A 15,968-nucleotide genomic window follows, 5' to 3' on the forward strand; every position below is an offset into this window, starting at 1 on the left:
GAGCTGCAGGTGCGACAGGTGAGACACACCTGAGACAGGTGAGACACACCTGGGACAGGTAACGTACACCTGGGACAGGTAACGTACACCTGAGATACACCTGGGACAGGTAACACAGGTAAAACAGGGACTGAACCCCCTCCGTGTACTTCAGGTCACAGGAGCTGCAGGTGGGACAGGTGAGACACACCTGAGACAGGTGAGACACACCTGAGACAGGTAATGTACACCTGGGATACACCTGGGATAGGTAACATACACCTGGGACAGGTAACACAGGTGAGACAGGTGAGACACACCTGAGACAGGTGAGACACACCTGAGACACACCTGAGACAGGTAACGTACACCTGGGACAGGTAATGTACACCTGGGACAGGTAACATACACCTGGGACAGGTAACACAGGTAAAACAGGGACTGAACCCCCTCCGTGTACTTCAGGTCACAGGAGCTGCAGGTGAGACACACCTGGGATACACCTGAGACACACCTGGGACAGGTAACGTACACCTGAGATACACCTGAGACAGGTAACATACACCTGAGACACCTGAGATACACCTGAAACAGGTGAGACACACCTGAGACAGGTAACATACACCTGAGGTACACCTGGGACAGGTAAAAAAAAATTAAAAAAAAAAACAAGAAGAAAATTTTAAAATTTCCAAAAAACCCCCCCCCAAAAAAAGAACTGAAATAAAACCTTAAAAAATAAAATAAAATAAAATAAAATAAAATAAAATAAAATAAAATAAACCACAAAAAACCAGAAAAAATTCACCAAAATTTCAAAAAAAATCCCAAAAAATTTTTTAAAATCCTAAAACCATCTCAAAGATGAAAAACCTAAAAATAGTTGGAGAAAACCTGAAATAAAACCTTAAAAACACTTTAACACAACCTGAAATAAAGCCTTAAAAAAACTTTAAAAAAAAATGAAATAAAACTTTAAAAAATAGAAAAAAAAAAGAAAAAAAAATCACATAAATTTCAAAAAAAAATCCAAAAAATGTCTGAAAATCCTAAAATCACCTCAAAATTTAAAAATCTAAAAAAAACCCCCAAGAAAACCTGAAATAAAACCTTAAAAACACTTTGGAAAAACCTGCAATAAAACCTTAAAAAATAGAAAAATAAAACATTAAAAAAATCACAAAAATTTCCAAAAAAACCCCAAAAAATTCCTGAAAACCCTAAAACCACCTCAAAATTTAAAAACCTAAAGAACCCCAAAAAAAACCTGAAACAAAACCTTAAAAAATAAAAAAAAACCCCTAAAAAATCCTTAAAAAAAATAAAAAAACCCCGAAAAACCCCTAAAAAACCCCAAAAAACCCGAAAAAAATCACAAAAAATCGGAATAAAAAATCCCCACGCCCCCCGAATTTTCCCGAACCGCCCGGATTTGGCCCCAAACCGCCGCTCACTTGAGCCACTCCTTGATGGGGTCGAGCGAGGCCACGGGGATGGCGTTGATCATGGTCACCTTGCGCGCGTAGTCCTTGTAGACGATCACCAGGTCGAAGTTCTTCAGGTGGAACTGCACCCGCTCGAAGTGGATCAGCTCCACCTCGTCCAGGGTCACCACGAACGGCGGCTGAAACACACCTGAGTTACACCTGAGCACACCTGAGTTACCTGGGATACACCTGAGATACACCTGAGTTACCTGGGATACACCTGAGATACCCCTGAGATACACCTGAGCACACCTGAGTTACCTGAGATACACCTGGGATACACCTGAGCACACCTGAGTTACCTGGGATACACCTGAGATACACCTGAGTTACACCTGAGCACACCTGAGCACACCTGAGATACACCTGAGCACACCTGAGCACACCTGAGATACACCTGAGTTACCTGGGATACACCTGAGCACACCTGAGCACACCTGAGCACACCTGAGCACACCTGAGCACACCTGAGTGCACCCGCTCGAAGTGGATCAGCTCCACCTCGTCCAGGGTTACCACGAAGGGCGGCTGAAACACACCTGAGTTACCTGAGATACACCTGGGCACACCTGAGTTACCTGAGATACACCTGAGCACACCTGAGCACACCTGAGCACACCTGAGTGCACCCGCTCGAAGTGGATCAGCTCCACCTCGTCCAGGGTTACCACGAAGGGCGGCTGAAACACACCTGAGTTACACCTGAGCACACCTGAGTACACCTGAGTTACACCTGAGCACACCTGAGATACACCTGAGTTACCTAGGACACACCTGAGTTACACCTGAGCACACCTGAGCACACCTGAGATACACCTGAGCACACCTGAGTTACACCTGAGCACACCTGAGCACACCTGAGATACACCTGAGCACACCTGAGATACACCTGAGATACACCTGAGCACACCTGAGCACACCTGAGTTACCTGAGATACACCTGAGCGCACCTGAGTTACCTGGGATACACCTGAGATACACCTGAGCACACCTGAGCACACCTGAGTGCACCCGCTCGAAGTGGATCAGCTCCACCTCGTCCAGGGTCACCACGAACGGCGGCTGAAACACACCTGAGTTACCTGGGATACACCTGAGTTACACCTGGGATACACCTGAGCACACCTGAGCACACCTGAGCACACCTGAGTTATCTGGGACACACCTGAGCACACCTGAGCACACCTGAGTTACACCTGAGCACACCTGAGATACACCTGAGCACACCTGAGCACACCTGAGCACACCTGAGCACACCTGAGTTATCTGGGATACACCTGAGTTACACCTGAGATACACCTGAGCACACCTGAGTTACACCTGAGCACACCTGAGCACACCTGAGTTACACCTGAGCACACCTGAGCACACCTGAGTTACCTGGGACACACCTGACTTACCTGTGTGCACCTGGGCACACCTGGGATACACCTGAGTTACCTGAGATGCACCTGAGCACACCTGAGTTACCTGTGTGCACCTGGGCACACCTGAGATACACCGGAGTACACCTGAGTTATCTGGGATACACCTGAGATACACCTGAGTTACACCTGGGGATTCCCAAGGTCTTACCTGTCCCTCACCTGTCCCACCTGTCCATATCTCACCTGTCCCACCCCCACCTGTCCCCCCCTCACCTGTCTCACCTTTCCCCTCTGTCTCACCTGTCCGTGTCCCACCTGTCTCACCTGTCCATATCTCACCTGTCCATATCTCACCTGTCCATATCTCACCTGTCCATATCTCACCTGTCCATATCTCACCTGTCCCACCTGTCCATATCTCACCTGTCTCTATCTCACCTGTCCCCCTGTCTCACCTGTCCCACCTGTCCATATCTCACCTGTCCATATCTCACCTGTCTCTATCTCACCTGTCCCCCTGTCTCACCTGTCCCACCTGTCCATATCTCACCTGTCCATATCTCACCTGTCCCACCTGTCCCACCTGTCCATATCTCACCTGTCCATATCTCACCTGTCCCACCTGTCCCCCCTCACCTGTCCCACCTGTCCCAGTCCCACCTGTCCATATCTCACCTGTCCCACCTGTCCCTGTCCCACCTGTCCCCCCTCACCTGTCCCAGGTGTCCCAGGTGTCCCACCTGTCTCTATCTCACCTGTCCCCCTGTCCCCCCTCACCTGTCCCAGGTGTCCCCACCTGTCCCACCTGTCCCAGGTGTCCCACCTGTCGCACTCACCCACTCGGTGCAGTTGACGAGGGCGCTGCTGGTGGGCTGCAGGAGGCAGGTGCTGCGGTACGGGGCGCCGTTGAACCTGGGGACCCAAAATCACCCAAAATTAACCCAAATTAACCCAATTAGCCCAAATTAACTCAAAATCACCCGAAATCCCACAAAATTACCCCAAAATCACCCCGAAATCCCACAAAATTACCCCAAAAATCACCCCGAAATCACTCCGAAATCCCTCAAAATTAACCCAAAATCATCCCAAATTAACCCAAAATGACCTCGAAATCACCCCGAAACTAACCCGAAATCGCCCCGAAATCCCCCAAATTAACCCGAAATCACCCCAAAATCCCCCAAAATCAACCCGAAATCACCCCCAAATTAACCCAAAACAGCCCCTAAATCCCCCAAAATCACCCCAAAATCCCCCAAAACGGCCCAAAATCACCCCAAAATCCCACAAAACAGCCCCGAAATCCCCTGAAACGGCCCCAAAATCTGTGGAAACGGCCCCATTTCCCCCCGTTTCCCCTCCTTTTTCCCATTACTGCCCCATTTTTTCCTATTTCTCCCCATTTTCCCCCCATTTTTGCCATTTTCCCCTGTTTTTTCCCATTTACCCCCCTTTTTCCCCATTTCCCCCCCATTTTTCCCCTTCCACCCATTTTTTCCTTTTTTCCCCCTTTTTTCCCCATTTCTCCCCCTTTCCCCCATTTTTTCCCATATTCCCCCTTTTTTCCCCTATTTCTGCCCCATTTTTTTCCCAGTTCCCCCCTTTTTTCCCATTTCCCCCCATTTCTCCCAATTTTTCCTCTTCCCCCCTTTTTTCCCATTTTTTCCCGTTTTCCCTTTTTTCCCCCATTTCTCCCCCATTTCTGTCCCATTTTTTCACATTTCCCCCCATTTTTCCCCTTTCCCCCCATTTTTTCCCATTTCCCCCCTTTTTTCCCCCTTTCCCCAATTTTCCCGTTTTTTTCCCATTTCCCCCCTTTTTTCCCCCATTTTTTCCCAGTTCCCTCCTTTTTTTCCATTTCCCCTTTTTTCCCCGTTTTTTCCCATTTTCCCCCATTTCTCCTTATTTTTTCCCATTTCCCCCCTTTTTTCCCCCATTTCTCCCCCTTTCCCCCATTTTCCCCCATTTTTCCCCTTTTTTCCCCATTTCCCCCCTTTTTTCCCTATTTTCCCTTTCCCCCCATTTTTTCCCTTTTTTCCCCATTTTCCCCCATTTTTTCCCCATTTTCCCCCATTTTTTCCCATTTCTCCCCCTTTCCCCCATTTTCCCCCTTTTTTTTCCTATTTTCCCCATTACTGCCCCATTTTTCCCCATTTCCCCCCCATTTTTTCCCATTTTCCCCCCATTTCTCCCCCGTGTCCCCCTCTCTCCCGTTTTTGCCCGTTTCCGCCGTTTTTCACCCCAAACTCACCCCAGCTCCCGGAAGGGCACCTCGAACTCCAGCTCCTCCTTGGTCAGCGCCTCCACCTTCTCGATGAAGTTCTTGAAGGCGGTTTTCAGCTTGTGCCGCATCTCACGCTCCATCTGCGACCCAAAATCCCCGGAATTCACCCCAAAAATCCGTGGGAATCACCCCAAAAATCTCCTGCTGCATTTGGGACCCAAAATCCCCCAAATTCACCCCAAAAAAACCCCGAGGAAATGGCCCCAATCTCATGGGAATGACTCAAAAATCTGTGGGAATGACACAGAAACATCTCCCGCTCCATCTGCGACCCAAAATCCCCCGAATTCACCCCAAAAATCCACGGGAATCACCAAAAAACTTCCCTGCTGCATCCCGGACCCAAAATCCACAGAAATAGCCCCAAAAACCCCGAGGAAATGGCCCCAAAACCCAGAGGAACGACACAGAAACATCTCCCGCTCCATCTGCGACCCAAAATCCCCGGAATTCACCCCAAAAATCCATGGGTATCACCAAAAAACTTCCCTGTTCCACCCATGGCCCAAAATCCCCCAAATTCACCCCAAAATCCCCGAGGAAATGGCCCCAAACTCATGGGAATGACCCAAAAATCCGTGGGAATGACACAGAAACATTTCCAGCTCCATTTGGGACCCAAAATCCCCCAAATTCACCCCAAAAATCCGCGGGAAAACCCAGAAAACTTCCCTGCTCCATCTGCGGCCCAAAATCCCAGGAAATCACCCCAAAAACCCCGAGGAAATGGCCCCAAACTCATGGGAATGACCCAAAAACATCTCCCGCTCCATCTGGGACCCAAAATCCCCCAAATTCACCCCAAAAATCCAAGGGAATCACCAAAAAACTTCCCTGCTGCATTCTGGACCCAAAATCCCCCAAATTCACCCCAAAAACCCCAAGGAAATGGCCCCAATCTCATGGGAATGACCCAAAAACATCTCCCGCTCCATCTGGGACCCAAAATCCCCGGAATTCACCCCAAAAATCCGCGGGAAAACCCAAAAACATTCCCTGCTGCATCCCGGACCCAAAATCCCCAGAATTCATCCCAAAAATCCGTGGGAATCACCCAAAAACAAAAGCTTTAAAAATCTCCAAAAACTTGGAAAAAAATTTCAAAAAGTTTCCAAAAAACCTGGAAAAATTTTTCAAAAAACTCAGAAAAAAAAAATTTAAAAAAACCTGGAACAATTTGGAAAAAATTCCAAATATCTATAAAAACAAAATCCAAAAAACCCAGAAAAAATTGGTAAAAATTCCAAAACTTTCCAAATTTTGGAAAATATTTTAAAAATCGGAAAAACTCCCGAAAAACTAAAAAAAAAAATTCTCCAAAAACCTTGGAAAAAAAAATCTGGTTTTGCCCATTTTTGCCTGGTTTTGCCCCTTTTTTTCCCATTTTTGCCCCGTTTTTTACCTGTTTTTTGCCCCGTTTTTTGCCCATTTTTTCCCCATTTTTTTGCCGGTTTTTACCCCATTTTTGCCACATCTTTTGCCTGTTTTTGCCCGTTTTTGCGCATTTTTTGCCCTATTTTTTCCCATTTTTGCCCCGTTTTTTGCCCATTTTTTTCCCTGTTTTTCCCCCATTTTTTGCTCATTTTTGCCCCAATTTTTACCCGTTTTTGCCCTTTTTTTTCACGTTTTTTTTCCCATTTTTTGCCCCGTTTTCTGTCCCGTTTTTTGCCTGTTTTTTACCCGTTTTTGCCCTTTTTTTCCCGTTTTTTTCCCATTTTTTGCCCCGTTTTCTGCCCGTTTTTTGACTCATTTTTTGCCCTTTTTTTCCCGTGTTTTGCCCATTTTTTGCCTGTTACTTTCCCGATTTTTGCCCCGTTTTTTTGCCCTTTTTTGCCCCATTTTTTTCCCATTTTTTTCCCGTTTTTTCCCCATTTTTTGCCCGTTTTTTGCCCTGTTTTTTTCCCGATTTTTGCCCCATTTTTTTCCCCTTTATTTCCCCTTTTTTTTTGTTTTTTCCCGTTTTTTGCCCATTTTTTCCCCGTTTTTTTCCATTTTTTCCCCCTTTCCCCGTTTTTTTCCCGATTTTTCCCGATTTCCCCGTTTTTTGCCCCATTTCCCACCTGCTCGGCGTAGAGGTCGTCGCGGTCGTGCATGTGCTGGCGTTTTTTTCCCGTTTTTTCCTCCTATTTTTTCCCCGTTTTTCCCGTTTTTTCCCCCTATTTTTTCCCCATTTTTTCCCTTTTTTTCCCCATTTTTCCCCGTTTTTCCCATTTCTGCCATTTTTTGCCCCATTTCCCACCTGCTCGGCGTAGAGGTCGTCACGGTCGTGCATGTGCTGGCGTTTTTTTCCCCATTTTTTTCCCCATTTTTTCCCCGTTTTTTTCCCATTTCTTTCCCCGTTTTTCCCCGTTTTTTTCCCATTTTTTCCCCATTTTTTCTCCTGATTTTTTTCCCATTTTTCCCCGTTTTTTCCCCATTTTTTCCCCATTTTTTCCCCCATTTTTTCCCCCATTTTTTCCCCTTTTTTTCCCCGATTTTTTCCCCATTTTTTTCCCCGTTTTTTCCCCGTTTTTCCCCGTTTTTTCCCCATTTTTCCCCTATTTTTTCCCCATTTTTTCCCGTTTTTTCCCCGTTTTTTCCCGGTTTTTTCCCCATTTTCCCCCGTTTTTCCCATTTTTTTCCCCATTTTTCCCCATTTTTTGCCCCTATTTTTACCCCATTTTTCCCCGTTTTTTCCCGTTTTTCCCCCGTTTTTTCCCCTGTTTTTTGCCCATTTTTTGCCCGTTTTTTTGCCTGATTTTTTCCCGTTTTTGCCCAGTTTTTTTGCCCATTTTTTTGCCAATATTTTCCCCTTTTTTACCCATTTTTAACTGCTTTTGCCCCTTTTTTCCCGGTTTTTTCCCGTTTTCCCCATTTTTTCCCCTATTTTTTCCCCATTTTTTCCCCATTTTTTCCCCGTTTTTCCCCGTTTTTTTCCCCATTTTTCCCCATTTTTTTCCCATTTCTTCCCGATTTTTCCCCGTTTTTCCCCGTTTTTTTCCCCATTTTTCCCCCGTTTTTTCCCCATTTTTTCCCCATTTTTCCCCGTTTTTTGCCCATCTTTTCCCCGTTTTTCCCATTTTTCCCCCATTTTTTCCCCCTTTTTCCCCATTTTTCCCCGTTTTTTCCCGATTTCCCCGTTTTTCGCCCCATTTCCACCTGCTCGGCGTAGAGGTCGTCGCGGTCGTGCATGTGCTGGTGCTTGCCCAGGTCCGTGGTGATCTCGCCCACCTCGGTGTAGAACTGCACGTCCGTGTGCCGCTTCTTCCCGAACATGATGGCGTTCTGGGACGGAAAAGCGGGATTTCGGGAAAAACGGGAATGATGGACCGAAATCACCGAGTTCCGGCCCAAAAAACACGGGAATTCCGGACCAAAATCCCGGAGTTCTGGCCCAAAAACCACAGCAGTTCCGGCCCAAAATCACAGAGTTCCGGACTAAAATCTGGGAATTCTGGACCGAATTCTGGGAATTCCAGGAAAATCCAGGAATGCTGGACCAAAATCCGGGAGTTCTGCACCAAAATCTGGGATTTCCGACCCAAAAAACCCAGGAGTTTTGGCCCAAAATCCCGGAGTTCTGGCCCAAAAAATGTGGCAGTTCCGGCCCCGAAATAACAGAGTTTCAGTCCGAAATCTGGGAGTTCTGACCCGGAATTGGGGAAATCCGGGAATTCCGGCCCAAAATCCCGGAGTTTCAGACCAAAATCCCAGAGTTCCGGCCCAAAAAACCCAGGAGCTCAGGACCAAAATCCCCGAGTTCCGGCCCAAAATCACCGAGTTCCGGACCAAAATCCCGGAGTTCTGGCCCAAAAAACACGGCAGTTCTGTCCCAAATTCCTGGAGTTCTGGACCAAAATCACAGAGTTCCGGTCCGAAATCTGGGAGTTCTGGACTGAAATCTGGGAATTCCGGGAAAATCCGGGAATGCAGACCCGAAATCCCAGAGTTCCGGCCCAAAATCCCGGACTCCTGGACCAAAAAACCCAGGAGTTCCGGACCAAAATCTGGGAGTTCCAGACTAAAATCCAAGAATTCTGTGAAAATCTGGGACTTTTGGCCCAAAATCCCAGAGTTCTGGCCCGAAATCTGAGAATTCCATGAAAATCTGGGAATTTTGGGCCAAAATTCCAGAGTTCTGGTCCAAAATCCCGGGATTTCCACCCAAAATCACAGAATATTACCAAAATCCGCTGGTGTTCGACCCAAACTCTGAAATTTGCCCCAAAATCCCAGGATTTCCACCCAAAATCACAGAATATTACTAAAATTTGGGCTTTTCCACCCAAACTCTGGAGTTTGCCCCAAAATCCCGAGATTTCCACCCAAAATCACGGAATATTGCTAAAACTGCAGGTTTTCCACCCAAACTCTGGAGTTTGCCCCAAAATCCCGAGATTTCCACCCAAAATCATGGAATATTACTAAAACTGCAGGTTTTTCACCCAAACTCTGGAGTTTGCCCCAAAATCCCGGGATTTCCCCCCAAAATTGTGTAGTATTACTAAAACTGCAGGTTTTCCACCCAAACTCCAGAGTTTGCCCCAAAATCCTGGGATTTCCACCCAAAATCACGGAATATTGCTAAAACTGCAGGTTTTCCACCCAAATTCCAGAGTTTGCCCCAAAATCCTGAGATTTCCCCCTAAAATCTCTGAATATTACTAAAATCATGGCTTTTCCACCCAAACTCTGGCATATGCCCCAAATCCTGGGAATTCTGACCCAAAATCCTGGGATTTCCCCCCAAAATCTCTGAATATTGCTAAAATCGTGGCTTTTACACCCAAACTCTGGAGTTTGCCCCAAAATCCCGGGATTTCCACCCAAAATCCCGGGATTTCCACTCAAAATCACAGAATTACTAAAATCACGGCTTTTCCACCCAAACTCTGCAGTTTGCCCCAAATCCTGGGAATTCTGGCCCAAAATCTCGTGATTTTCCCCCAAAATCACAGAATTACTAAAATTGCGGCTTTTTTACCCAAACTCTGGAATTTGCCTAAAATCCTGGGAATTCTGACCCAAAATCCCGGGATTTCCACCCAAAATCCCGGGATTTCCCCCCAAAATCACAGAATTACTAAAATTGCAGCTTTTCCACCCAAACTCTGGTGTTTGCCCCAAAATCCCAGGATTTCCACCCAAAATCCCGGGATTTCCACCCAAAATCCCGGGATTTTCCCCCAAAACCGTGCCGTTCCCACCTCGATCCTCTCCCCGCGTCCCCACCCGGGATTTTCCCCCGAACCCCCGAATTTTCCTGGCCGGAATCTCGGGGTTTTGGCCCGAATTGTGCGTTTTGCCCAAAATCGGCGTTTTTTGCCCCAAAAGCACCTTGAGGTGGAAGTGCAGCACGATGATCATCTCGCCGTCGCAGGGCTGGAACACGGCGTGTTTGATGTTGTTGTACAGGATGTCCACCTTGTCCCCCCGCACCGACGTGAAGCGGAACCCTGCGGCCCCGAAATCCCCGGAAAATGACCCAAAATCACAATCCGGGCAGAGACACACGAAATCACCCCGAAATCCAGAAAAAATGAGGCGAAATTCATGGAAACTGCCCCAAAATCCAGAAAAAACGAGCTGAAATCCACAGAAACCGCCCAAAAATTCACAGAAAGTGACCCAAAATCCAGGGAAACCAACCCAAAATCCAGGGAAAATGACCCAAAATCAAAATCCAGGGAAAGACACCCAAAATCCATGGAAAGCACCCCAAAAATCCAGGGAAACCCACCCAAATTCCATGGAAAGCACCCCAAAATCCAGAAAAAATGACCCAAAATCCACATAAACTGCCCCAAAATTCACAGAAAGTGACCCAAAATCCAGGGAAACCGACCCAAAATAACAATCCGGGGAAAGACACCCAAAATCCACCAAAAGCACCCCAAAATCCAGAAAAAATGAGCCAAAATCCACGGAAACTGCCCCAAAATCCAGGGAAAATGGACCAAAATCCATGGAAAGCACCCCAAAATCCGGGGAAAAGGAGCCAAAATCAAAATCTGGGGAAAGACACCCGAAATCACCCCAAAATCCAGAAAAAAACGAGGCAAAATCCACAGAAACCGCCCCAAAATTCAGGGAAACCAACACAAAATCCACAGAAAGTGACCCGAAATCCAGGGAAAAGGACCCAAAATCAAAATCCGGGGAAAGACACCCAAAATCCACTGAAAGAGACCCAAAATCCAGGGAAACCCACCCGAAATCCACCGAAAGCACCCCAAAATCCAGGAAAAGCAACCCAAAATCCACAGAAACCGCCCCAAATTTCCGGGAAACCGCCCCAAAATCCAGGGAAAATGACCCAAAATCAAAATCCGGGGGAAGCCACCCAAAATCCACCAAAAGCACCCCAAAATCCTGAAAAAAAGAGGCTAAATCCATGGAAACCGCGCAAAAATTCACAGAAACTGCCCCAAAATTCAGGGAAACCGACCCAAAACCCAGGGAAAATGACCCAAAATCAAAATCTGGGGAAAGACACCCAAAATCCATGGAAAGCACCCCAAAATCCAGAAAAAATGAGGCAAAGTCCACGGCAACCGACCCAAAATTCAGGGAAACCAACCCAAAATCCACGGAAAGCACCCCAAAATCCAGAAAAAATGAGCCAAAATCCAAGGAAACCGCCCCGAAACCCGGGAAAAATGACCCAAAATCAAAATCTGGGGAAAGACACCCGAAATCCACCGAAAGCACCCCAAAATCCAGAAAAAACAAGGCAAAATCCACAGAAATCGCCCCAAAACCCGGGGAAAATGACCCAAAATCAAAATCCAGGGAAAGACACCCGAAATCACCCCAAAATTCAGAAAAAAACGAGGCAAAAATCATGGAAACCACCCAAAAATTCACAGAAACCACCCCAAAATTCACGGAAACCAACCCAAAATCCAGAAAAACATCAAAATGCACAGAAACTGACCCAAAATCAAAATCCACGAAATACGACCCAAAATCCATGGCTTCTGCGCCATGTTGGGATTTGAGGGATTTTGGGGGGTTTTTGAGTGAATTTTGGGGATTTTTGAGGGGATTTTTTGGGGATTTCAGGTTTTTTTGAATTTGGGATAATTTTGGGGTGAATTCCGGGGATTTTGGTCACCGTTGACGTGCGCCTCCAGCGCGCCCTGCATGCGCTTCTGGGCCATGTTGGGATTTGGTGGATTTTGGGGAGTTTTTGAGTGAATTTTGGGGGATTTTTGAGGTGATTTTGTGGGGATTTTGGGGTTTTTTTGGAACCGGAAATTTTGGGGTGAATTCCGGGGATTTTGGTCACCGTTGACGTGCGCCTCCAGCGCGCCCTGACGGCGCTTCTGGGCGATGTTGGGATTTGGGGCATTTTGGGGAGTTTCTGAGTGAATTTTTGGGGATTTTTGACGGGATTTTTTGGGGATTTCGGGTTTTTTTGAATTTCCATGAATTTTGGGGTAAAATCTGGGGATTTTGGTCACCGTTGACGTGCGCCTCCAGCGCACCCTGCATGCGCTTCTGGGCCATGTTGGGATTTGGGGGATTTTGGGGAGTTTCTGAGTGAATTTTGGGGGATTTTTGAGGTGATTTTGTGGGAATTTCGGGTTTTTTTGAATTGGGGTAATTTTGGGGTGAATTTTTGGGATTTTGGTCACCGTTGACGTGCGCCTCCAGCGCGCCCTGCATGCGCTTCTGGGCGATGTTGGGATTTGGGGGTTTTTGGGGAGTTTTTGAGTGAATTTTGGGGATTTTTGACGGGATTTTGAGGGAATTTGGGGTTTTTTTAGATTTGGGAAATTTTGGGGTAAATTTTAGGGATTTTGGTCACCGTTGACGTGCGCCTCCAGCGCGCCCTGCATGCGCTTCTGGGCGATGTTGGGATTTGAGGCATTTTGGGGGATTTTTGGTGATTTTTGAGTGAATTTTTGGGGATTTTTTTTGGGATTTCAGGTTCTTTGAATTTCCATGAATTTTGGGGTGAATTCCGGGGATTTTGGTCACCGTTGACGTGCGCCTCCAGCGCGCCCTGATGGAGCTTCTGGGCAATTGTGGGATTTGAGGGATTTTGGGGAATTTCTGAGTGAATTTTGGGGATTTTTGAGTGAATTTTTGGGATTTTTTTGGGGATTTCGGGTTTTTTTGGAATCGGGTAATTTTGGGGTAAATTCCGGGGATTTTGGTCACCGTTGACGTGCGCCTCCAGTGCGCCCTGCATGCGCTTCTGCACCATGTTGGGATTTGGGGGATTTTGGGGAGTTTTTGAGTGAATTTTTGGGGATTTTTGACGGGATTTTTTGGGGGTTTTGGGTTTTTTTGAATTTCCATGAATTTTGGGGTAAATTTTGGGGATTTTGGTCACCGTTACGTGCGCCTCCAGCGCGCCCTGCATGCGCTTCTGGGCCATGTTGGGATTTGGGGGATTTTGGGGAGTTTCTGAGTGAATTTTGGGGGATTTTTGAGTGAATTTTCGGGATTTTTGAGGGAATTTTGGGGTTTTTTGGGTTTTGATGAATTTTGGGGTGAATTCCGGGGATTTTGGTCACCGTTGACGTGCGCCTCCAGCGCGCCCTGCATGCGCTTCTGGGCGATGTTGGGATTTGAGGGGTTTTTGAGTGAATTTTTGGAGATTTTTGAGTGAATTTTTTGGGATTTTTGTGGGGATTTCAGGTTTTTTTGATTCGGGAAATTTTGGGGTGAATTCTGGGGATTTTGGTCACCGTTGACGTGCGCCTCCAGCGCGCCCTGACGGCGCTTCTGGGCCATGTTGGGATTTGGGGAGTTTCTGAGTGAATTTTTGAGGATTTTTGAGTGAATTTTTGGGGATTTTTGTGGGGATTTTGGGTTTTTTGAGGTTTGATGAATTTTGGGGTGAATTCCGGGGATTTTGGTCACCGTTGACGTGCGCCTCCAGCGCGCCCTGCATGCGCTTCTGGGCCATGTTGGGATTTGAGGGGTTTTTGAGTGAATTTTTGGGGATTTTTGAGTGAATTTTTTGGGATTTTTTCGGGGATTTCGGGTTTTTTGGTTTTTATGAATTTTGGGGTAAATTCCGGGGATTTTGGTCACCGTTGACGTGCGCCTCCAGCGCGCCCTGCATGCGCTTCTGGGCGATGTTGGGCCGGATGTAGAGGTCCTTCAGTTTGGGGTTGCTGCGGTTGAGGTTGATGACCAACGAGTCCTGCTTGACGATGCCCTGCGGACACCCAGATGACCACTTAGTGACCACTGACCACTGGGTGACCACTGACCACCCAATGTCCACTCAATGTCCACTCGATGACCACTGACCACTTGGTGACCACTCGACGACCACTGACCACTCACTGACCACTCACTGACCACTCACTGACCGCTCGGTGACCACTCGATGACCACTGACCGCTCGGTGACCAATGACCGCTCACTGACCACTCGGTGACCACTGACCACTCACTGACCACTCGGTTACCACTGACCATTCACTGACCACTCGGTGAGCACTCAATGACCACTTGATGACCACTGACCACTCGGTGACCACTCGGTGACCACTTGGTGACCACCCAATGTCCACTCAATGTCCACTGACCACTCACTGACCGCTCGGTGACCACTGACCACTCGATGACCACTCGATGACCACTGACCACTCACTGACCACTCGGTGACCACTCGATGACCACTCGGTGACCACTGACCACTTAATGTCCACTCGATGTCCACTCGGTGACCACTGACCACTCACTGACCACTCACTGACCACTCGATGACCATTCATTGACCACCCAATGACCAAAGTCCACCCAATGTCCACTCAATGTCCATTTAATGACCACTCACTGACCATTCATTGACTACTCAATGACCACTCAATGTCCACTCAATGACCACCCAATGTCCATCTAATGTCCACTCATTGACCACTTAATGACCACCCAATGTCCACTCGATGACCAGTCAATGTCCACCCAATGTCCATTTAATGTCCACTCATTGACCACTCAATGTCCAATGACCACCCAATGACCACTCAATGACCACTCAATGTCCAAAGTCCACCCAACAGCCACTCAAAGACCATTCCATGATTGTCCACCCAACGTCCACTCGCTGACCACTCAATGTCCAGTGACCACCCAATGACCACTCATTGACCACCCAATGACCACTCAATGACCACTCACTGACCAATGTCCACTCATTGACTACTCACTGACCATTCATTGACCATCCAATGACCACCCAATGACCACTCAACGACCGCTCAACGTTCAACATCCACCCAACGACCGCTCGATGACCATCCACCCAACGTCCACCCACCGCCCGCCCAACTGACCACTCACTGACCACTCAATGACCAAAGTCAACCCAATGACCACTCAATGTCCACTCAATGACCACTCAATGTCCACTCAATGACCAAAGTCAACCCAATGTCCACTCAATGACCACTCAACGTTCAATGACCACCCAACGACCACTCAACGTTCAACGTCCACCCAACGACCACTCCATGACCGTCCACCCAATGTCCACTCAATGACCACCCAATGACCACTGAATGTCCACTCAATGACCAAAGCCCACCCAATGACCACTCATTGACCATTTAATGTCCACTCATTGACCACTCAATGACCATTTAATGACCACTGACTGACCATTCAATGACCACTCAATGTCCACTTGCTGACCACCCAATGACCACCCAACTGACCACTCACTGACCACTCAATGACCATTCATTGACCACTCAATGACCACCCAATGATCACTCAATGACCACCCAATGACCACTCAAAGACCGCTCAACGTTCAATGACCACTCAACGACCACTCCATGACCGTCCACCCAACATCCACTCGCTGACCACTCAATGTCCACCCAATATCCACTCAATG

General features: G+C 47.4%; 1 protein-coding gene across 3 annotated transcripts in view; it reads right to left on the reverse strand.

The window, feature by feature from the left end:
* The window catches only part of SUPT16H (SPT16 homolog, facilitates chromatin remodeling subunit), a 60,578-nt gene that overhangs the window by 6,067 nt on the left and 38,543 nt on the right, over positions 1-15,968 (reverse strand). For 2 of the 3 annotated variants that reach the window (XM_072921347.1, XM_072921349.1), the window contains 6 exons: positions 14,151-14,277; positions 10,437-10,555; positions 8,259-8,384; positions 5,088-5,200; positions 3,670-3,745; positions 1,434-1,603 (listed from right to left, as the gene is read on the reverse strand). In XM_072921347.1, the coding sequence (XP_072777448.1) occupies positions 1,434-1,603; positions 3,670-3,745; positions 5,088-5,200; positions 8,259-8,384; positions 10,437-10,555; positions 14,151-14,277 (731 nt within the window). Of the gene's footprint in view, positions 1-1,433; positions 1,604-1,886; positions 2,147-3,669; positions 3,746-5,087; positions 5,201-8,258; positions 8,385-10,436; positions 10,556-14,150; positions 14,278-15,968 lie in introns of those variants that run through there. The other variant, XM_072921348.1, reaches the window with a different exon arrangement.

The sequence above is a fragment of the Taeniopygia guttata genome, chromosome 36 (assembly GCF_048771995.1).
Source record: "Taeniopygia guttata chromosome 36, bTaeGut7.mat, whole genome shotgun sequence".
NCBI lineage: Eukaryota > Metazoa > Chordata > Aves > Passeriformes > Estrildidae > Taeniopygia > Taeniopygia guttata.